Below are 22,891 nucleotides of genomic sequence, written 5' to 3'. Positions count from 1 at the left end.
GATTTTACAAGAGGTTTTGATTAACTGATTAATGATGGCATTCGTCGACATCTAGAGGATACTGGAGCGCTTCCCAGCAGCGATCAGAACTGCCCCCACTTTTCGGACCCTGATCCAATAGAATTCTATTGTGTATCCTTTGTCATGGGAAATAATTCTGATCCACCCTGTAGTACAGAAAGTGTTTACCTCTACCAGTGTGTCAATCTCAATGATCAAGTGATATAGGCCTATGCCATGTCTTTTACTTGTATATCATGATATAACCGATATCAGGTTGATTTCTCTTAACAGGGTCATGATCGCACGACAATTACCTGATTTACAATCACAAGCCTGGACTGACACTGACAGGATCGGGAGCTCCAACACTAACAGAGTACAGGTAGGCCTACAGTACAGCCTATAAATCACTAAATAAGTGTCAGTATAAGTTGAGTAAGGGGTCGAAACATTGTAAAAGGGTTCAGGTAGAAGAGGGAGCAAGAAATCCAAAGAGGTTCTCAATGGGACCTCTCCTTCTTCTGCCTTAACCCTTCATGGGCATTTTACAGTCTTCAAACCCCTTATTACTGACCCTTGATAATTGATTCAGTGGCCCGATTATTTTTGAAAGTTTTAAAAAACTACCATGCCTAATCTCGATATGACTCTCATGTATTAGCGTCGCAATCGGGCTTGGCAGTATCAAAACCTTTTGGGTCAAGTTGGCCTTATCAGTGCACAGGGAGGTAATGTTAGAGGCCTTTTCAACAAGACGAGACGACCACGTGGACAAAAGGGTCATTATGGCTTGTGGCATTGTCTGAAGTCGGCTAAGGTTCTCTGAGAAGTTCTGAGCGTGCCGGTTTAATTGTTCAGGCTCTGATCCGTCTTCTTTGAAAAGGCCCATTTACAAAATTGTATTGGCATCAGATTACAGATATTGTAAGATATGGAACTAACTTAATATAACATAAAGTATATAATAATCTTAATTTCAGAGACTGCTGTCAGTGTTCTTCAAAGTCCTTGTCATACAGCTCTTCCTCGACTGTGATTGATCCGCGCCCAATGATGTTGCTCCAACGATTGGTGAGAAGGATCCCTTTGCCTGGGTCAAGGGCGTATTCTGTGAGCAGGAAACTGGTGATGAATCCGAACAGAATGACTACCATGATTCGGGCGGACTTGAAGCCTGGGCGCTGTTTCTTCGGGTCAGAGGTTGGAGCTTCTAGGCTGCCGCCTTTCATCAGAAATGAGGCATATGTGAATGGGAAATGGGTCTCTGCAGCCAGTGGAAAAACATTTCAGGGTAAGTGACCTGACCAAGGCCCCCGAGATCTGAATCACAGGTCCTCCTTATTGAACAGAGGTTCAAGAAGGTTAAGTTTGAAGGCCGTGCCTTCGCCAGGAGTGCCCACAGACTTTTGAGTAGCCTTCTGTGACATTCGGAACAGTCCCTATGAAACAGAAGTTTTCAGGAAGTAGGCCTACAGATGGGAGGAGGGTGTATTTGAACAGGACTCTTTTGCTTTTACCTGGAAAGTTGCGCCATAGAAATGACTATTTGATTGATTGACTGATCGAAGTTTGGCATAAAGTTTTTTCTTTCACCAAGGTTGAGTTGAGAAAAATGAAAAAAAATGCTAATTAAAACGGAAATTCTCGTCAATTTCTGTTTCAGTGACCAACCCCGCAACAGGTGAGGTTCTTGGCAGTGTGCCAGACATGGATGTACAGGACACTCAAGATGCGATAAAATTGGCACGCGAGGCGTTTGACTCTTGGAAGAGAGTGACGGCCAAGGTTGGTGAACTGTTTTTCACCTTTATAATGGAACCTTATTTTAGATTTTGACCTCTGCATTTGTGACACCTTCCTTTTAAGGAAATTTTTTTGTCCAAAGGGTGTCCTTTTATAAGGAAGTTCGACTGTACAGTAGAACCTCTCTATCAAGGACACCCTCGACACTGACAAGTGCTGTCCTTTATAGAGAGGTGTCCTCAATCGAGTGGTCAAATGGAATGGAAACAAGCAATTTGGGACCAAAACTAGTGTCCTCAATAGAGAGGTTGTCCTTAATAGAGAGGTGTCCGCTAAGGGAGGTTCACTGTATATGGTTTGTATCAACATTTGTGCTGACTCATCACTTTTTTCGTTCTAGGAGAGAAGCATCATTATGAAGAGGTGGTATGCTCTGTTGAAAGAAAATCAAAGTGACCTGGAGAAGTTGATTACAACTGAAATGGTGAGTCACGGCCAGGAGATCTTTTGTTCATTGAAAAAAATGATGACAAAAACCAGAATCGTTTACTGCTCTGATAGTGTAAAAAGGCGTTGGTTTATTTCAGTTTAGCTTGAATTGAACCAAATTAATGCACGCTCCTATGAATGACACCTTTAAGAAAAAAAAAAGTTTCACTTTTTCAGAAAAATTGCAATCCTCGTAGCCTAGTGGTTAAACTGCGAGCTAACACACATTATTAGAGCCCAGGGTGAATCAGGATTGTATTTCTTGATGAACCTGCCAGAGTCTCCGGTTTCCTCCTACTTATATAACAATCGCCCAATGTTGTTTACAGAGCTAATAATGTCAGAGTTGACGCTCAGCTCTCAACTCAATTTTTTTAATTTATCACTCTTGTTAAAGATTATGAAGACGTAATCTAGAATTAGAAATATGATCAAACATTTCTCTAATTTTTAGGGTAAACCGCTGAAGGATGCTAAGGCTGAGATGGACTACGGTGCAGGGTTTGTAGAGTGGTATGCGGAGGAAGCCAGGCGGACCTATGGGGATGTTATCCCCACCCCTGCGAGTAGTAAACGCCTCCTGGCGATCCGACAACCAGTTGGTGTGGCAGCTATGATAACCCCTGTAAGAATCAGGACTGGGGACATGTGGGAAGGGTTTCCTCCAGAGAGGGACATGTCTGCTCGAAAATAACTCCAAGGAGATATCAGCCCTGAAATATGAGGAAAAAATCTTGTTTGGCAATTTTGATAAATATTACATGAATTTTGATCTAAATGAGGTCATTTTGGAGCCAATGAATGGGATTTTAGGTGCACAAAAATGTCTAGGGAGTGGTCATTACCCTATTTTACCTTTTGCTCTGTCAGAAATTGGACGAAATTTATGGAATAAAGTGCATGCAATCTCTTTGAAAATCCTGGACGAAATTTATGGAATAAAGTGCATGCAATCTCTTTGAAAATCCTGAGAGTTTCCCCAAGGAATGCTCTTTCATGGCAATAGGACTTGGCCAATGAAATTCATACTGAAATGGATGTTTTCAATTTCATAATTTATGTCAATTTTGTCTTTTATCAATATCAATTGCCATTTTCAGTGGAACTTCCCGAGCGCTATGATTACAAGGAAGGCTGCAGCAGCAGTGGCGGCCGGATGCAGCGTCATCATCAAACCGGCGCACGAGACGCCCTTCAGCGCCCTGGCCTTGTGCGAGGTAAGGCAAGTCATTGCAACCCAGGGCCTCCTTGGTGTTATCTCCTTCAGTGAAGTCAATAGGACCTTGGAGTATACTCCAAGATAGGACTTAGCACTTTGTAAAGTACACACCCTCTAAATTTATTCAAGGGTTGACCATGGGTACCACCATTTTGGGTAGAATTTGAAATCCTAAAGCAATCAGAACTCTTCCAGAATGACAGTAATGCCAATTTTGATGATGGATGTCTCTTCTTTGTTTTCTAGGGAACACCCTCCCAGGCTTTTAATTCGCATTCACTTCATTTTGAAGGAGTTCTGATTGCTTTCGAAATACAAGTTCTAGGCCAAGATGGTGGTATTTATGGTCGTGAGAGTCAACTCTTAAACCAGTATAATCAAGGAAGTCTTGGCCGGAACTAAGATACTCTTTTTTTCGTTCAACATTTTCAGCTAGCAGAAAGGGCAGGGATCCCTCCAGGTGTTTTCAATGTGATCACGACAGCGCACGAAAACGTCAAAGAAGTTGGGGCCGCACTTTGCAAAAGCCCCCTAGTGGGTGCGTTGTCATTCACTGGATCGACAGGCGTTGGAAAGGTAAGCCTTGCCATCCTTCTTCTTCCTATATTCTTGTAAATTGTTCATGTGCTGCTATTGTTGGGGAGCGATTCGCACCTGTGCAGATCAGTGCACCTTGTGGCAGAGTAGCAGGACATAATTTTGCCAAGTTGTGGAGTTGATGAAAACGATATCATTTCACAAAAACTGTGACGTGACATCGTTTTTAACAGAAGCTGACCCACTTTAAACTCTCTTAAGACCTGCCACTCGATCACAATTTCCTCCGGGAAGGGGTAATTTGGAGTTCAAAACTCGGGTGTAACTCTGGCACCTAAGAATTGTGAAAATAGCACTTTGATTCCGTGAATCTCTAACTTGTGGCTGTATTGCATCTGTAAAGGTTACACATAAGAGGCACAACTAGTTGATCCATTTGTTTCTTCATTTCATTGTATCGTCATTTATGTGTTTCGACATGACCTCATAAAGGTCAGCGTGGGCCTCCTCCTTCAGTCAAGACATGGTGCTTTCCTGACCATATATTAACTTTGTGTCATACTTTCCTTTATAGCTTTTGTATGAACAGTCAGCTAGCACTGTGAAGAAAGTGAGTCTAGAGCTTGGTGGGAATGCACCGTTCGTCGTGTTTGACTCCGCCGATGTGGATAAGGCAGTAGAGGGGGCGGTGGCATCAAAGTTCAGATCTTCGGGCCAGGTAAGAAATGGCTTAAGGAAGATAAGAGATTAGGGGAGATCAGTGGCATAGTGGTAAGAGCACTGTGGGCTCATAATCAGGAGGTCATTGGTGCAACTCTCAGAAGGATCACAGCCATTTGGTTTCATTGTTCATAAGCTGAATAAGTCCTCTTGAGGAGAACTGCTTTAAGCAGGGGAACCTATCGTATATTGTATTGTACTGCATTCCATTGCATTGTATTGTATTGTAAGGAGTATTTTGCCCTTTATTCCAGACTTGTGTCTGCACAAATCGCTTGCTTGTTCAAGAAGGTATTCATGATGCATTTGTCGACAAACTGGCTCAGGCCATGGATTTAGCGCTTAAGGTCGGGAATGGAATGGAACCAGATGTTACACAGGGACCCTTGATTAATTCTAAAGCTGTGGAAAAGGTAGGGACCAGTGGCATCTGGAACGTGGTGCAATTTTAACAGTTTCTAAATAAGTCTGTGGGCCAAATACCGTAATCTAATTTCCGTATGATTTTTAGACATTCTTAGGAAAACCCAATTGTGACCCCCCCATGGCAAAATGAGTCGCATGTCGCTCCGAGCTTGACAGGTTGAGACGGACTGGTTGTTCATTTCACTAATGTCTGCTTTTTGTGACATCCGAGTATATCAATTTATTCTATTATGTCCTGGTGTCATTTTAGGCTCATCTTCTGTGCGACATGCGACTCATTTTGCCGTGGTGGGTCACAATTGGTCTAATAATTGCTGCAAATATTTCCCAGCTTACAGCATGCATGAGAAAGGGGTACAAGAATGACCCATAAGGCCTCCTTAATTAGCCCTTGAAGAACAGGCATGATTTTTCTCTTCATAGTATTCAAATATCTGTATATTTTAGGTTGAAAGCCAAGTCAAGGATGCTGCTCAAAAAGGTGCTAAAGTTCTACGAGGTGGAAACAGGCATTCACTTGGCCGTACCTTCTTTGAACCTACGCTTATCTCTGATGTAACTGAGAATATGCTGTGCATGAATGAGGAGACATTTGGCCCTGTCGCTGCAGTGTATAAGTAAGTTAGGTATCTTTTGCTCACATGGGTGAGCCTATGTCATCCTGTCTTGTCTTTCGTCCTTTGTCGTCTGTCTGTCAACAATAGAGACTCATTTGCTCACCGTTTAGTCTCGAAAGTTAAAGCTTTGTGTTTGGATGTCTCATGACAACATATGGCTTGACACACAAAAAATCGTCGCAATTTGACCTGACACATTTCTTCATTGTTTGTCCCAAACTCTTCAAATTAGATATACTACCATGTCGGTATTCGTGAGCCAATTTAAATGCGGTACCTAGTAGGAATGCATTACATACTTGTGCGTATCAGTAGGCCCCCATTAAAGTTGTTTAAAGGGCTTAGAGAGTTGTTAGGCATATCTCCATGTTGTGTGGAGGTGATTTAGCCTGTTGATTGGGGCACCTGTACAATGGGCCTGCTTGACCTTTAGTCATCCAGGCTCTCTACGGTTAGTATCATTTTTGTTCCATAGAGTGACGTCAACATCTCGGAGGTCCAGCTACCTGTATGATAAGCCTTGTGGAACAGATGCTGCATTTTCACCATGTTTAAGATTTGTGTTTCTAAAATTCAAAATTATTTCCAGATTCAAGACAGAGGAGGAGGCTATTTCTATTGCCAACTCAACACGCTATGGATTAGCAGGTAAGAATTCATTACGCCATTATAGTCGTACTTCCACCTATCAAATCCCTGTGTCTTTTGCGCTTACACCTATGAATTGCCGTGTCTAAATAGACCCGTGTGTCAAATCCCCGTGTCTATTAGCCCCATCGAGCTCGATGGGGCTAATCGGGGGCTAGACCCGTGTTCAACACAAGTTTTTTGATAGGTGGAATCTGTATAGACACGGCAATTGCAAGTTCTAAGATTCGGCGACAGATGGTGCGGTGTAGTTGCCTCGGTATTGCGCCCCCTCCAACGGGAAAGAAACACAGGAGAGCTCCCTACCTACAGCGCACCTGTCGCCGGGGCTATTAACCGTTATCTAACACAACTGATATGTGTAAGTGCGCCGCGGGTTTTTTGACACACGGCGAAGACACGGGTCTTGAAAAAACACGGGGTTTTATGATAGGTGGAACTACGACTATTGTAACCTAATGGCTTTTTTGTCTGTGTAAAAGCTTTCTTTTATGTAGTTCTTTAGTTCAGGGTTAGCCCATCAGGTGGAGCTGGTGTAGGCCTAGTTTACATCATTTTGAAGAGATATGATTGCCACAGTCGGTGGGACCCCCAGTCAGATGACGTAGATCCAGAGTCTTTCTATACAAATATGTATATATACAATGTATGTTTGTATAGAAAGACTCTGGTAGATCTTAGTCATTGAGCAACCATTAGGTGTCAATTGTCCTGAAATTACCCTTTTGAATGGATTGATTTATCAACTAGTTTCATTCTCTTTCAGGTTATTTTTACTCCAATGACATCAGCCAGATATGGCGTGTCGCTGAGGAGCTTGAAGTCGGCATGGTGGGTATAAATGAAGGACTCATAACTGTCGTTGAAGCGCCACTCGGAGGAATCAAAGAGTCGGGCCTTGGACGTGAGGGATCAAAGTACGCGCTTGATGACTACACAGAACTGAAGTACTTATGTTTTGGAGGAATTTAACCCTTCCACGCTGCCGACACAATTTTACTCTTGTGTCATTCTGTGCCGCGATGAGGGGTCAATATCATTGAGGCAGAAATCATTGTCGTCAACTGTTTAGGGTGCCCGACGTCATATCATTCGAAATCCAAGATGGACGAATGACGTAATATCATTTCAAATCCAAGATGGACATCTTTGTTTAATCGACAGACTTACAGTGGAATTCCACAACAGTGACAGAGACAATGGCGTAATTGACATGACGTCATTGTGTTGGTGTGACGTCACACTGTTAGTGGCAGCAGTCTTTGACTGGTTCTTTTGGCCTATTCCTGTAAAAAAATGCTAAAAAACTGTAAAATGTGATTCAGGGTTTCTTTGTGATTCTTATTGTATATACATAATTAGATATAAATATCGTCATTATAAGGTTTAATTTACATAATTAGGTAAATGCCATTGTTTTTCTTATAAAGTTACTTTTACAACTGCAGGCAGCATCTTGTAATGATGTTCTAGTCGACATTACAAGTTTGAATCGGTGTACAGTAGTCCCTCTCTATTAAGGACACCCACCGGACTGACAAGTGCTGTCCTCAGTAGAGAGGTGTCCAGATAAGAGAGGTCAAATTGAATGGAAACACCCAATTTGGGACCAAAACTAGTGTCCTTAATAGAGAAGTTGTCCTTAATAGAGAAGTGTGCGATAAGGGAGGTTCTACTGTACTTGAATGTCATTTCTAATAAACAAGTTTGAACCGCGGTGTACAGTAGTCCCTCTCTATTAAGGACACCCACCGGACTGACAAGTGCTGTCCTCAGTAGAGAGGTGTCCAGATTAGAGAGGTCAAATTGAATGGAAACGACCAATTTGGGACCAAAATTAGTGTCCTTAATAAAGAGGTTGTTCTTAATAGAGAAGTGTGCGATAAGAGAGGTTCTACTGTACTTGAATGTCATTTCTAATAAACGTTTTTTATGACTCTTCAAGTTTTTCTTCTCTTTTTTATTTTGGTACTCATCAGTGCTCCACAATGCACATGATGTCAAGCCTATTTGACTTGATACGTCATCGGTGTCAGACAAAGCGAGTGTGGTTGTGACAACAGTGTTTGAGCCATACTGGTGTATTGGTTGTGACATCTTCGTCAGAACCAGGGAAGTGTCTGTGGTTGTGACAACAATGTTGAAATGGCAATGGAACTAAGCTGTATGATAGTGGGTGATATGAATAAAGACTAGCAAATGCTTTTATCTAAAACTCCATGTACATTTACACTAGGCCTTTCTGTACAAAATTGAAGTAAAAGCATTTGCTAGTCTTTATTCATATCACCCAATGTATGTCTTTCAGGTTGCGACATCTTTGTCTGACCGTCCATGCTAGTGACTGAGTGATGTCTTGGTTGCGACAACAGTGTCCATAACAGTCAGAACCAGGCCTAGCCTGAGTGTCTGTGCACGTGGCCTAGGATGTGACATATCTGGGGTTATGAAGCTGAGGCTATATTGATGGTGTTTTTGGCAACCTCTATTCCCAGGGGTCAATGCACTCCCCACTTCCGTTGGTCCTCTAATCAAGTAGTCCCAGGTTGGAGAGGTTGGTGTTCTTGGTTGTGACAACAGTGAAGGACACCTGCACGGCCGAGTCATGCAGTTTTAGAATAGGGCCCCTTCTGTGGCATGGTGTTTGTTGATTGGTTTGCAAAAAACTGTTTTTCTCCCAAAAACAACTGGCTGAGCCCGTCAGGTGCTCTTTCTACTCAACTACAGCAGTTTACTCGTCCAGCTGGTTATCTATCCCATGCTTTTTACTCCTCCAGCTGGTTATCAGATGTTCACGAGCTAGAGGTCAAAGGTCGAGGCCACGAAATGAAAACACTTCCCCTTGTGCATCTCGATTTGTGAGATCAAGATTTGTTAAAAGATGTCATCCGTGAGTATGTCAGTTGATGATTTCTTGAAGTATGGCCAGATATTGTAGGGCTGGGCGTATGCGTAGCTAGCTAAGCAACAACAGGCATTTGTTTCGAGGGACTATCTTTCCCTTTACACCACCACGTACATGATAATGCACCGTACATCGCTGGTGGTGGTGTAAACGGAAAGATAGTCCCTCGGATCATAGAGTCCTTCACAAATAGACTCTGTGAGCTGAGGGACCCCCAAAGTCACATGCCCAAACCCCGGCCCAGGCCAAAGCAACATGTTCTATGTTTATGTGGTGTGTACTGCTACTGGTGGTGTGTGGGATTTTTTGGGATCTCTGGGGTGCATCTTTCTGTCACAGGGACTTGACGTTGACGCAAAATATGGGTTAATATTAATACGGGTGGGCAGAGAAGACCTTCGATCCTGGTGCCTAGTAAACAATAAATATGGGAATATGCCAAGGGCCTACTGGTGCACTGCATGACCCTGACCCTGTGCATCAATGACTCAATAGACCTTTTCGAAGAAGACGAATCTGAGCCAAAACAAATACGCACAATCGGAACACGTCAGAAGGCCTAAGCCAACTCAGAAAATGCCATAGGCCTGAGCCACTGTGACCCTCTGTTCCAGGTGAAACAAATGACTGGTCAGCTCAAACAAACTTCTTCTAAAAGGTTGATGAATCTCAAGATAGGACTGATTGTGGATACAGGTCCAACCTTGACCTGTACTGTATCCACAGCTTACGATGACTGTGGCCTATAGGCCTAGATCTATAGGCATGATTGGGAACATGCTGATTCACACTGTTTGAAAATCACACAGGGATTGAGGCTGAAAGTGCTGATAACGTTGGACTGCCTTGTACCGAGTAAGGAATTAAATTTCTTATCCGCAGAGGGACACACTACTGTCACTAGATCCATTCTGTCTTCTGTTTCATTGCAGAACATTTGTATCGTTTGTTCATCCATGCGACTCTTCCACACAAATTTCGCTCGCCACCTATTCTCGCCGTTGAGAATCATGAAAGCCGCGCAGAAGAGGACGTACACTTCTTTCATCAAGGACAAGACATTCGTCAATGGAAAATGGGTGTCTGCATTCAGTGGGAAGACATTTCAAGGTTTGATGTTTAAAGTTCTATGCCGTTCGTTGAAAATTTGAAATTTGAAGTTTGTAACTGAATTTGAAAAGCTCCAATTGTGTAAATATATACCTACCAAATGTAAATTTCACCTTTGCCGTTTGTAGACAGGTATCCAATTACTATAAGTACCAAAATTCGATGCATTTTATTGTTATCATTTGGAAGTTAAGACTTGTGAAGACATGCAGTAGGCCTACATTTTGCATCAATAAGTTAATGTATGAGAATGAAGAGGGCAAATGAAGTCGCATGTGAAAATGGTCGATTGACAAAAATCATGTCATTTTGTATATTTTTCCTTGACATCGTCCCAGCTTTATTTATCGATCAATCTCAATAACAAATTGTTCATTCGCAGTGACTAACCCGGCCACAGATGCGGTACTTGGTACCGTCCCGGACATGGATGCTTCAGACACTAAACAGGCCATTCAAGATGCGCACACGGCCTTCCAGTCTTGGAAAAAGACGACAGCAAAGGTATGTTAAAAGGGGACTATAGGCAGGAGCAGGGGGGTTAAATTGGCCATCTTCAGGTGACTAGTATACACAGTCAAGGCACTGGGTCATGTAAGATTCAGCACTATATATATTCCTCGCACAAGCGTGAAAAGTTTCGACGTACTGTGAGATGGGAGAGGCCCCCATGATTTCACAAGTTTGGAGCAAGACCGTTATTTCTCTTGAACTGAAATGCAGACCTGCTGTTGTGAGGTGTCTTCCACTAACTTTCTGGATAAAGTGTTGCATAGATTACGATAAATTTTGAGAAGTTTTTCTTCAAAATTTCAGGAGAGGAGTATTCTATTGAAGAAATGGTACAACTTGATGATGGAAGAGCAAGAGGCACTCGGAAAATTGATCACAGCCGAAATGGTAAAATGGTTTTTTCAGTTAAGACGCTGGTCAGATATAAGGAGTTTCAAAGATGAACTGACAGTTGCAACATTTTGTCATTTAATATCATGATAATGATAAACAAAACAATAAATAATGTCACTGCGAAAATCGCAGAATTCGTGATTCATGCACCAGACCACATCCTACAAGACTATCCCCTGCACCAGGATGTGCGACGGAAGTTCTGGCCCGCTGACAGCAATGTCGAGAGAAAACTGTGGGGAACATAGCATGACGTTGAAACAACAAGCCGCTTATTCTCAGCCAGAGGACTGAAGTTGTAGTTTAGGCAGGTTGAACGCAGAAGAAGAAGAAGAAGTGATTCATGCAAGCCGCCCGGGGTGACGTTGTCACCTGGAAAAATGACGTCTGAGCAGGTCATATTTTGTTGTCAACTTCCTTTTTGTCAGGGCAAGCCAGTTGCAGAGGGAATGGGCGAAATTGGGTACGGTGCCGGTTTTTGCGAATGGTTCGCCGAGGAAGCACGGAGGAATTATGGGGATTACATCCCCACGCCTGTGGCCAGTCGAAGACTTATTGCAATCAGACAGCCTGTGGGAGTGGCTGCCATGATCACACCGGTAAGACTGGAGCACTACGCAGATGAGCGATTTCTATCGTTGCGATTGGGATGTGGCTTGGCAGTTGTAGTTGTGAGGCGGCCACTGATTGATCACTTGCGATCAATCGTCACATCATGGCTGGTCGCACCAGGGGTAATAGCCTGTTTGCGAAGTGCTTTGCAGTTGTAAAAGCCTCTGTAACGTTATATGTTCCTCATTGCAGTGACTATAATCACAGGTTGCAGCAATCTAAATCACTTGTCTGCACGGCGCATAAGCTGCAATGATTGAAAATGGTCTACTCCCATGATTTGACAAAGTTCGTTAGTTGTTCATCATATGATTATGATGCTAGATGAATATTGACCTCATACTGTTGCCACAAACCACCCCAGCATTTGTCCTCACCGATATCTGTTTATATTCCAGTGGAATTTCCCGAATGCTATGATCACGAGGAAGGCTGCAGCAGCGCTGGCGGCTGGTTGTACGGTCGTTATCAAACCTGCTGAAGAGACGCCCTACAGCGCTCTGGCTTTATGCGAGGTAGGTCAACGTGATTTTGAGTTGCGTTCAAGCGATAGTCCAGAGTTATGCAGCCTGCTTGAATTATGAATGAAGAGTTCTATAGTATTGACTCTGCCTGGAAATCTCCAGGAATTCATTGACCAGAACACCATTGTAACGTTTTTCTCCTTCCTTTGACAACCTACCGCCGGGCAACAAGTTACAAAATATAAATAATTCATGGTAATGGTAATAGTATTTATGTAGCTTCTCTTGCCTTTTTAGCTTGCAGAAAAAGCTGGAATCCCTCCAGGTGTATTCAACGTTGTGACGTGCTCTCGAGCAAATGTTGATGCGGTGGGTCGGGAAATGTGTAAGAGCCCCCTGGTGGCAGCTCTGTCATTTACTGGATCGTCTGCCGTTGGAAAGGTATGTTGAAAGGCAATAAATTCAACCACTGTTTAAAGCGAATTTCCAGCTCAATAAATAATCAAATTCACCGGGATTGAAATCGTCTTATTTCTCTTTCAGATGTTATTGGAGCAGTCTGCCAGTACTGTGAAAAAGGTCGGCCTCGAGCTCGGCGGGAATGCTCCATTTATAGTATTTGACTCGGCGAATGTTGATCAGGCCGTCATTGGCGCTATGACGTCCAAGTTCAGAGCAAGCGGACAGGTAGGAATTGTTGCCTCCCCTGTCGGCGCTCATAGCCGCTTTTTGGCATAATGTCGCAGGTACAGATGAGAGCATGTGATTTCCCAGAATGTGTAAAAAGTGCGCTGTTTATAGAATGCAGAACAAAAAGCTCAAGGGGAACGAAAATATTACAGGAAGGGTTAAATTTGGAAATTTGCCTCCCGGGCTGCATAAAGGTAATAGCTGCTAATGGTGCAAAGTAAGATAGCCTTCCAAGCGCGCAAAATAATCGGATACTGTACCGTTTGTGTGGTAGTATATTAGGATATGGAAATGTTTTTAAAATGCGTTCTATTGTGTGTTTTTCAGACGTGCGTATGTGCCAACAGAATTTTCGTTCAGGAAGGCATCCATGACGTATTCGTCTCCAAGTTGGCCGAGGTTATGCGTAAAGATCTGAAAGTCGGTAATGGCATGGAAGCCGGAGTGACTCAGGGACCTCTAATCAATCTTAGCGCAGCGGACAAGGTTTGTAGCGTAGCATCATTTTGAGCCTTCTGGTTTTGGTTGGCCAAAGATTCATATGAAATCTTTGGTGGAGGGGGGGGGGGGGCAGTGCTTGCTACCGCATTCCAAAATCCCTTATCTTGGGGAATGCCAACTATATTTTGACATTTTTATGTAACTTGTCAGGTTCTGCTGGAAATATATAGTGACCTGGTTTAAATTCGGTTTGAGACTACTGCCTGGATATTTCAGACAAATTCTCTGATGTTAAAAGGTGATTATTTTTAGGTTGAGAACCAAGTGAATGATGCCACAAAGAAGGGTGCCACAGTGGTCTTGGGTGGCAAGAGACATCCTATGGGCCCGCAGTTCTTCGAGCCCACCCTCATAACTGGTGTGACTGATGATATGCTGTGTATGCACCAAGAGACATTCGGTCCTATGGCCCCAATCATAAAGTAAGTCATTTGAGGCATTGGGGAGTTGGCCCTGAGACATACGAAAACTGAGGCCTATTTCGTTTGGCCCATGGCCAATAAGAGACCCTGTCCATTCGTGAACTTTATTTAGAAGTCTCCCTGGAAATTGCACCACAATGGATGTGAACCACAAATCTGCTTTCTATAGAAAAGGTTTTCAAATATTTTCTTCAAAATGTGAAAATAAAAATCCTTGTTTTATGTTACAGGTTCAAGTCAGAAGAGGAAGTCCTTTCACTTGCCAATGATTGTGAGCATGGATTAGCTGGTAAGATAATCTGTTCATCCACGACTGTCTCAAGGCCACGTACCAGTATAGTAGAACCCCTTTATTAAAGAAACCCTAGGGACTGACAAGTGCTCTCCTTGATAGAGGTGTCCTGATTAGAGAGGTCAAATTGCAGGGAGACAGCCAATTTGAGACCAACACCATTGTTCTCAAGAAAGAGAATTTTATTACGGTTATATTTTTTTCCGCTTCAGGTTATTTTTACTCCAACGACATTGGGCAGATTTGGCGGGTAGCAGAAGGCCTCGAAGTGGGTATGGTCGGAATCAATGAGGGTCTTATCTCAACTGTGGAAGCGCCATTCGGCGGTGTGAAGGAGTCTGGTCTTGGCAGAGAAGGGTCGAAATATGGCTTGGACGAATATTCAGAAATCAAATACATGTGCTTTGGGTCTGTTTGATGAAGTTAAATCTCGTGAATACAATTGTAAATGTAAACTATGCCTCTATCGTGAAAACAAAAAGTGAATACTTTTAAGGAATATATTAAGTTAAGATCTAAAAAAATTCTACCTCGGAACTGGTGACAGGTGAATATGTAGTGTCGGTGTATGCATTTATTAATATTCTTCATTCTCTTAGACAATGATGATAGATTTTCTTATAATAGGTAAAATATGGTAGACACTTCTCATGAATATATTCTGTGATATCTATATATTTACCTATTCATGAGTTCTAGCTTAGAAACACTGAAACTTGTATAGGCAAGATGCATCAACTCTGTGTTCTATGTATCTGTCAATTTGGCTCCACGGTTGTTTTTACTGGAGCAATCAGACTTACTCCCTGGTGAAAAATAGAGAATACTGGCCAAAGGACACCATCCTGACCTCAAAGCTCTGGGCCTCTGGTAGAAATCTCTAGGACAGCCGACTTTATCACTGAAAATTGACTGTCTTGTGTGAATCTGAATAATGAACTTGTTTAATGATGGCCGATTTGAACTTAATTGCAATGTACATGTATATGTTATGGAAATAGAGTGAAATAAAACAATATTATGATTATTTGTATATATATGATTGATGAGTTTTCTTTGTGTTTAAGGGGTACACCGTTCGTATTAAGTGGTGGCTCAGGAAAATAGAAATGCAGTTATACACAATGCCCTAGTGCAGTTGTTATGCTTGCATTGGGTCAAAGTATGGTACAGGACAGCATTAGGACGCTTTGCAATGGATTTGGAGGTGCAGTCTCATTGTCACATCAAACATGGTATACTTAGGTTGCATCCAAGTATTGGGCTAGACCATATTTGGGTGCAAGTATGCTTATCCATGCATGGAAGTTGCATACAGGACAGCAACCCTTTGCAATGGATTTAGAGCTGCCGGTAGTCTCAATGTGCTCTTGAAGATTGTCGCATCAAATAGGGTATACTTGGGTTGCGTCCCATTATTGGACTAGACCATACTTTGGTGCAAGTATGCTTGTCCAAGCATGGAACTTATACAAGACGGCATCAGTACCCTTTGGAATGGATTTAGAGCTGCAGTCTTATGTCCTCTTGAAGATTATTGTATCAGAACTGGTAGACTTGGGTCTCTTTCAAGTATGGGGCTTGGAAGAGTACTTGGTGCAAGTATGCTTGTCCAAGCATGGAACTTATACAAGACGGCATCAGTACCCTTTGCAATGGATTTAGAGCTGCAGTCTCATGTCCTCTTGAAGATTATTTCATCAGACCTGGTAGACTTGGGTCGCTTTCAAGTATAGGACTTGGAGGAGTACTTGGGTCAAAGTGTGGAGATTGGAGAAACTAGAGCATTTTGTCCTTTTCTTGAAGAAGTTTTTTTAAACAACAATTATTGATACTGTCTTGCTTTAACTACAATAAAACTTTATTGAATATCAAAAATAGTTATTGACAATTTCAATTCTAGGAAACAAGCAGCATGATCACATTGCAAAAAACCTTCTAAACATACATTGTATGGCACTATATTGATGAATTAACAAATAAGGTCGTTTTGAAAAAAATAGAAAAATATATTCAAGGTAATGAAAGACACACGCAAGATACGCTCATCCCGCCTTGGAGGAGGATTACTCCTAGGAGAATGACCCCTCCAAGTGCAGAGCGAACGCTGAAGAAGAAGAAGAAAGAAGTCTAATCCATCCTTGGTGCTACCCTCTTGTTAGGTGCTCAGGTATCTACTCAGAGGGCCTAGCACACCTACAGGGTGTTTCAAAAAACCTAGCCACTAGAATGTACAGATAAACAAACATATCACAGTATATTCTAAAATATATTTAAGATATTGATGTAGAAGATAGAAACTTAAGAGATAATTTCTAAACAATTGGTGGAAAATTCCCACAAGGAGTACGCTATTATTATATCTAAAAGCGCTTGCATAAATATAGCTGAGGCAGCAAAAAATATCACAGATAGCAGATGATGACTGAGATTCACTTTCAGAACATGCTGGAGGAGATAAAGTCCAAAGGTCCAGGGTAGCGAATCACATAAGTAATCGTTGCGGACATCGTCCGATCAGTCATCGTCATCAAAATATTCTAAAACATCATCAGGCTGTTGATTAGGGTCCCCTTCAGGTTCCTCCTGCTCTTCCAATTCTCCAGCCTGCGCTGATGTCGACGCATCCTCCATCCCTTCAGGTGCCTCGCCTCTTGCCCCAGTCCCCTCTGACACCTTCACGTCTCTCGGTGTATTCATCCCAAACAATCCAAGATTCTGCATACTCAGTCGTTGATGCAGGCTGAGGCGTTTGCGTTGCAGTGACGGCCGATTGTGATGGTACGCCCACTTCACTTCGAAATTCACGAGCTCCTGTGTGAAGTGCATTGTTTTGGATAATGCGGACGCAAGTTGTCCACTCTGAAAAGAGGACATGAAATTATATAGGGTGTCCCCGAAAGAATGGATTGCCCACTTGGCTGTCTGAAGCACCGTGGTAAGTCTACATGGTGCTGTAAAGGCAAGGACAGACTACCAAATAAAATTCGCCAATGGTGATTAATTTAATTGACTGCAGATGTCTTGTCATATGTGAATGGGCCGGCAATTCACTTGGCCAATGAAATTAGATACTCTCACCCAGTCTTGGTGAGTTGGTGGGGAGTTCTATATTTTCGCCAAGATTGCCACCAGAGGGGGGCTACTTTAGGTAGAATGGTTCACCAACTGTTTTGAGCAAGGAAAATGTAAACAAGAGGTTTTGTTTTTAACTCTTTCAAGCCCTTTACAAGAGTGACTTGCCAGGTGACCCTACATCTGTTTTTGATCTTGGTGAGCAATAGACGGTAGTCTGTCCTCGGCTTAAAGAATCATGGAGGCGTAATTTGTCAGCAGGTTCCCAGCAAACCAAACCAACACCAGGAAATGGAAATCGACTGCAGCAGTGCCTGTCAGAGTGTCTGCCACCCTCTGAGGCCAGGGTTTGACTGAACGTATCTTATCATGCCAATAGTAGGAATCAGTGTTGCCAGTGGTATTTTTTTCTCATCAAGTTGTAAGAAAGAATTTCCACTTTTTGTACATCACAGTCAAAAAATCTGTTTATATTTCCACAGATAATCAATTTTGACCTGAACTGGTATTTAACTTTACCTTATTTTTGATCGTGGGGTTGACTCCAATATCATTTAGGAACTTTGCCATCTGCATATTGTTCTCTTTCACAGCGAGATGAAGTACTGTCATCCCTTCCTCTGTCTGGGCGTTTATATTGCACTTAGCTTCAACCAGGACACTAACGATATCCCAATGGCCGCCCACAACGGCACAGTGCAGGGGCGTGAAGCCTGGCGAACCTTTGTGGGTTTCCCTTGCGTCTATCCAAGCACCCGCCTAGAATAAGAATGATCGATTCGGTGAAATTATGCAAGTCCGAAACAAACATGCAATAGGATGAGGTGATCTTAGGCACACTTATATTCATGACATGTACTTTGCCGTGCGACATTACACTACTCTAGTGTCGAGCTAGGATATAAGTGGTACTAACTAGATACTGCACTAATACGCACGACATACCTCAAGTAGCATCTTGACGATTTTGGTATGACCCAACTCGGCTGCCTGATGTAGTGCAGTCGCATCATTACAGAATTCTTCTTCTGCATCACCATCAACACCATCATCATCATCATCATCATCCTCATTTTCATCATTGTCATTATCATCAGTAGAAGCACCACCATCATCATCATTATCATCATCACCATCGTCACCACCACCACCACTATCACCATTGTCATCATCATCATCATCATCTGGTTCACCAGTAGACACACAAGTAGCATTGACGTCGCAGTTTGCACCAATCAGGCTCCGTACCATTTCGATATCGCCCATCATCGTCGCCTGAATCACTGGTGTGATGCCGAGGTTCGTCTGCAAGTTGACGTCGCATCCAGCATCCATTAGCACTTGGAAGCATGCGTAATCACGGTCATCAATGGCAAGGAAAAGAGCTGTCTGTCCTGTAAATAAGAAATTTTGTTTTCACTCTGGCGTATCAGTTTCCCAACTTGCTGAGACACAGACAGGCATTCCAACTTGCAGAGCTGGTCAGTGATAAGATGATGGGACAGGTAACGTGACCTTTCTCTCTCATACAAGCAAAAACTTGATTCCTTACCTTGCACTGGATCCTGGAAGTTGATGTCTGCTCCAAACCGTATCAGCTTCTCGGCCAGAACACTATCATTCACCATCATACACAACATCAATACTGACAGCTCCACCTATATGTAAGAACAAGAAACTCAATGCTTCGAGTGTGCAACTTTTACAGTGGAACCTCCCTTAGCGGACACCTCTCTATTAAGGACAACCTCTCTATTGAGGACAGTAGTTTTGGTCCCAAATTGCTTGTTTCCATTCCATTTGACCTCTCGAATCAGGACACCTCTCCATTAAGGACAGCACTTGTCAGTCCCGAGGGTGTCCTTGATAGAGAGGTTCTACTGCATCTGCAAACAGTATGCAACAGTGGCCGGAACATCATGACATTTTCATTACGGTATAAACACACGCAGGCTGGAGCCTATCTTGACGCTTCAAAGTTTGTAGTATCAATCTAGATGTAAACAAAGATCATACACGTATTTCAAAACAAACAAAATGTTCACCTGGTCAACAAAACAGGCCATGTTCACATTGCCCGAACTCTTGATAAATTGGTCGGCGACTTCTTCGCAGCCCCATCCGCGCATCAGTAGCATGTGGATCGGTGCCATCAGCATGATTTCGGGCGAATCGTCCCCGTTATTTTCTGCAAATATTGCTTCCTGATTGACATCTGCTCCCAATTTCAAGAGATGCTCGACCATGCCATCATCCGAGACGTCTTTCGCGACGTAATTTAAGATGTTGAAGCCGCGATGTCCTAAATAAAAGTTATTACTAAAGTTTACAAATATCATTAGAACTATAACAACACTGAACATCTTACTTCAGTAGAACCTCTCTATTAAGTCGCCCTCGGGATTGATAAGTGCTGTCCTTAATTGAGAGATGTCCTGATTAGAGAGGTCGAATTGAATTGAAACAACCAATTTGGGACCAAAACTGCTGACCTTAATAGAGTACAACCTCCCTAAGCGGACACCTCTCTATTAAGGAAACTGGTCCCAAATTGGTTGTTCCATTCATTTTGTGCTCTCTAATTAAGTCACCTCTCTATTAAGGACAGCATTGTCAGTCCTGGGGTGTCCTTAAGAGAGAGGTTCTACAGAACTTCGACCGATTTTTAACGCGACCTGCGGACTCTTTAAATCACCTTGTGGCAGAGTCATTCATAAAAAAAGCCAGGATTTAAAATAACAAATAACATTACCTGAGAAGTTGATATCAGTACCATGATTGAAGAACAGCATTTTACTCTTGTCGTTAAACTCGTGGAACAGAATGTGGAATGCTGGGAGAACTTCAGTATCCAATACTTCGTCAATCAGGGGCATCATAACGTCGGCGCCGGCTTTTATCAGAGGTGGAACAAAACCATAATCTCCATATTCTGCAGCGATATTCAGCGGGTTTTGATTTTTGTAGCCCTCCCTCTTGTCATTTGTTCTGTTAGGGTCTGCTCCGTGTTTTAGTAATATTTCTAAGTCCTCTAAGTCGACATCACACACTGCCGATTTCGTTTGCAGAAATGTCGTAAGCGGAGGGAGGCCTGCTGAAGCCGGAGAGTAGGCGTTCACGTCTGCTCCGATTCTCATGACTTTTTGCACCGGATGATCGGTACTGGGTTCGCATTCCTGGGCGCATGCCAGCGACAGTGCCGTCATTGGGCCTACTTCCTTATCAGGTAGAGCGCATAAACTGAAGACATCGGCACCAAAATCTGCCAAAAGATCCAGCATTTCCAGGAGAGATGGCCCGTTAACAGCAATAGCGTGGTGAAAGGGATATTTTTCAAGACCTTGATAATTTGAGAATGGCTCGTCAAAAATTGGGTTCACGTCTGCCCCTTTCTTTACCAGTAGTTTGGCCACTTCAAAATTTTCTTCCCGTAGGGCCATAGAGAGTGGTGTCAATGGGACGCCAGTGGGACTCCGAGCATTGACACTGGCGCCATGTCTGTGGAAAGAAAAATAGTTGAACGGTACCCAGAAGCAAATAATAGGATAATATCAATCGGCCCCTTCCCCAACTCAGCATAAGACACCCTTCTCTTGTCTAAATATCACAATTGCTGCCAATGGTTAATGTATTAGTGTTATAATTTTCACACTTTTTAAATTTCCGTTTGATTATACATTCACGAAAATCGCAAAAATAAAAAACCCCGAAAAAAAATTCACAGATTAAATTTAGTACAAAACTCACCGAATAAGGGTTCGAATAACATTGACCCTATCATGAAACACGGCAGCATGCAGCGGGGTAAGCTGAAGCGTCCCGTCAATCTCTTGGTCTTGGTCTCCATACGAGGGGATTTCATCCCCACCACTAGTCTCATAACACAGAGAAATATCGGCACCCTTCTTGAGCAAGAGTTCGACGACTTCATCCAGATCATCACCCTGCAGTTCCCGAATCGCAATCACTAGGGGTGTGGCTTTTATCAAGTTGACGGTTAAGTAAGGACCGGATGTTAGTTTGTTGACATCACATTCACCTTCGATGAGGAGTTTCACTATTTTTATCTCCCGTCTCGCGATGGCTAGATGAATCGCAGCAAAGCCTGAAAGATTGGTGTTAGAAAGTGTAGAAGGTGTCCACCAGAGACTTCCAATATTTTATTCATTTTACATCTCATTCAAAGTACAGTGGAACTTCCCTTCAAAATGAAGAGAACGCCAATTTCAAGGGTGGGAATCTCTTCTTTGTTTTCTAGAGAAGAGCCTCCTTTGTTTTAGATGGGCATTCAATTCATTTTGAAGGCGTTCTAATTGCCTTAGGATTTCGAGATCTAGTCAAAATGGCAGTGCCTATGGTCAATCCTTAGTTACTCCTAGCAAACAGGCCCTGCATCTTAAGCCAGAAAGCTTACCACCATGTTCCACGTCTAAAACGCGATCTACATCGCAGCCTCCTTTGATGAGCAGCTCCACCACCTCCGTGCTAGGATGAGACAGATCAGCGGCAGTGAGAAGTGGAGTGTAGCCATGCTGGTCCGCCAAATTGATGTCGGCACCTTAAAAAATATTTACTCAATTTTACAAAAACTTATTGTTTTGGCATTAAAGACCTAAAAAACCCTTTATTCAAAATTTGAAATTTGAATCTAAAATAAGATGAGAAAAAAACTCACCCTGCTCTATGAAGAAATTCACAAGGCTATGATGAGACATTTGCACTGCTATTGAGAGGGGAGTTCTTCCTTCTGACGTCTGCTCATCAATGGGGCATCCAGCCTCCACGATTCTCTCAAGTAGGGAGGTGTCGTCTGGGAGACTTGATGCAAGTGTGTGCAGAAGGTTGATCGATGGTGCGAGACCCTCTGAAACGGCGACAAAGATAAACTTTAAAATAGGTAAATTCTTACAGAGGACATTTTCTCTATCAAGGACACTAGTTTTAGACCCAAATTGGTAGTTTCCATTCAATTTGACCTCTCTTATTAGGATACCTCCCTATTAAGGACAGCACTATTCGGTCCCAAGGGTCTCCTGAATAGAGAGGTTCTGCTGTCATACCAACCTTTCGGAGACATCTTTGTGTTGACATCAGCACCAAGGTCGAGAAGCTTGTTGGCAAGGGCCTTCATTCCGTTCAAAGCAGCCAAATGTAGGGGCGTCATTTCATACCGCTTAGGTTGTAGGCTATCCCCTTCCCAAAATGTGTTCCGACATTCAAGCAAAATATCTGGCTGTTGCAAGAGAAGATTACAAAAGTCCAGATATTTTTTCCGGACAGCTGTAAAAAGTGGAGCACCATTGTTGACGTTGACGTCTGCTTCATGCTCAAGCAGGAGCTTCCCAACTTTCAAATTATTTTCAGAAATGCTGAGCAAGAGTGGGGATGATTTCTCAGAAGTCTGAATGTTTATTTTCGCATTGTATTTCAGGAGAATGTTGCAGAGGAACTCAGAGTTGTGCACCACGGCCAAGTGGAGGGCTGTGACGTTTGTAACAGTCTCTTCTTCTCC

At 42.8% G+C, this 22,891-nt stretch overlaps 3 protein-coding genes across 4 annotated transcripts in view; 2 read left to right on the top strand and 1 right to left on the bottom strand.

Annotated features, from left to right (window-relative positions):
- Positions 1-105: 105 nt before the first annotated feature.
- LOC135490978 (glutarate-semialdehyde dehydrogenase-like) lies at positions 106-8,340 on the top strand. The gene is made up of 12 exons (XM_064776590.1): positions 106-385; positions 984-1,294; positions 1,667-1,788; positions 2,147-2,230; positions 2,690-2,860; positions 3,336-3,452; positions 3,887-4,030; positions 4,566-4,709; positions 4,966-5,124; positions 5,585-5,754; positions 6,344-6,402; positions 7,169-8,340. Exons 2-12 carry the CDS (start codon positions 1,054-1,056, stop codon positions 7,372-7,374), a joined length of 1,617 nt encoding a protein of 538 aa, XP_064632660.1. The 5' UTR covers positions 106-385; positions 984-1,053; the 3' UTR covers positions 7,375-8,340.
- An 876-nt stretch (positions 8,341-9,216) lies between these two features.
- Positions 9,217-15,337, top strand: LOC135490979 (succinate-semialdehyde dehydrogenase, mitochondrial-like). 2 transcript variants are annotated; one of them, XM_064776592.1, is made up of 12 exons: positions 9,217-9,292; positions 10,240-10,417; positions 10,800-10,921; positions 11,234-11,317; positions 11,752-11,922; positions 12,334-12,450; positions 12,697-12,840; positions 12,943-13,086; positions 13,417-13,575; positions 13,843-14,012; positions 14,243-14,301; positions 14,517-15,337. In XM_064776592.1, the coding sequence occupies exons 1-12, from the start codon at positions 9,284-9,286 to the stop codon at positions 14,720-14,722; spliced, it is 1,563 nt and encodes a 520-aa protein (XP_064632662.1). In that variant the 5' UTR covers positions 9,217-9,283; the 3' UTR covers positions 14,723-15,337. The 2 variants fall into 2 exon arrangements, with proteins under 2 accessions (XP_064632662.1, XP_064632661.1); XM_064776591.1 differs by lacking the exon at positions 9,217-9,292 and adding an exon at positions 9,529-9,580.
- Positions 15,338-16,246: 909 nt separating this feature from the next.
- LOC135490971 (ankyrin-1-like) overlaps positions 16,247-22,891 on the bottom strand; it is a 14,979-nt gene continuing 8,334 nt past the window's right edge. Inside the window, exons 3-12 of the mRNA XM_064776564.1 lie at positions 22,444-22,891; positions 22,055-22,243; positions 21,794-21,937; positions 21,127-21,484; positions 20,132-20,877; positions 19,425-19,681; positions 18,932-19,037; positions 18,325-18,773; positions 17,899-18,138; positions 16,247-17,166 (exon numbers count right to left, since the gene is read on the bottom strand). The exon at positions 22,444-22,891 is cut by the window's right edge and continues 792 nt beyond it. Coding sequence (XP_064632634.1) covers positions 16,822-17,166; positions 17,899-18,138; positions 18,325-18,773; positions 18,932-19,037; positions 19,425-19,681; positions 20,132-20,877; positions 21,127-21,484; positions 21,794-21,937; positions 22,055-22,243; positions 22,444-22,891 — 3,282 coding nt within the window. The 3' untranslated portion in view covers positions 16,247-16,821. The remainder of the gene's footprint in view (positions 17,167-17,898; positions 18,139-18,324; positions 18,774-18,931; positions 19,038-19,424; positions 19,682-20,131; positions 20,878-21,126; positions 21,485-21,793; positions 21,938-22,054; positions 22,244-22,443) is intronic.

The sequence above is a fragment of the Lineus longissimus genome, chromosome 7, assembly GCF_910592395.1.
Source record: "Lineus longissimus chromosome 7, tnLinLong1.2, whole genome shotgun sequence".
Taxonomy (NCBI): domain Eukaryota; kingdom Metazoa; phylum Nemertea; class Pilidiophora; order Heteronemertea; family Lineidae; genus Lineus; species Lineus longissimus.
This window is presented reverse-complemented; position numbering and strand designations above follow the sequence as displayed.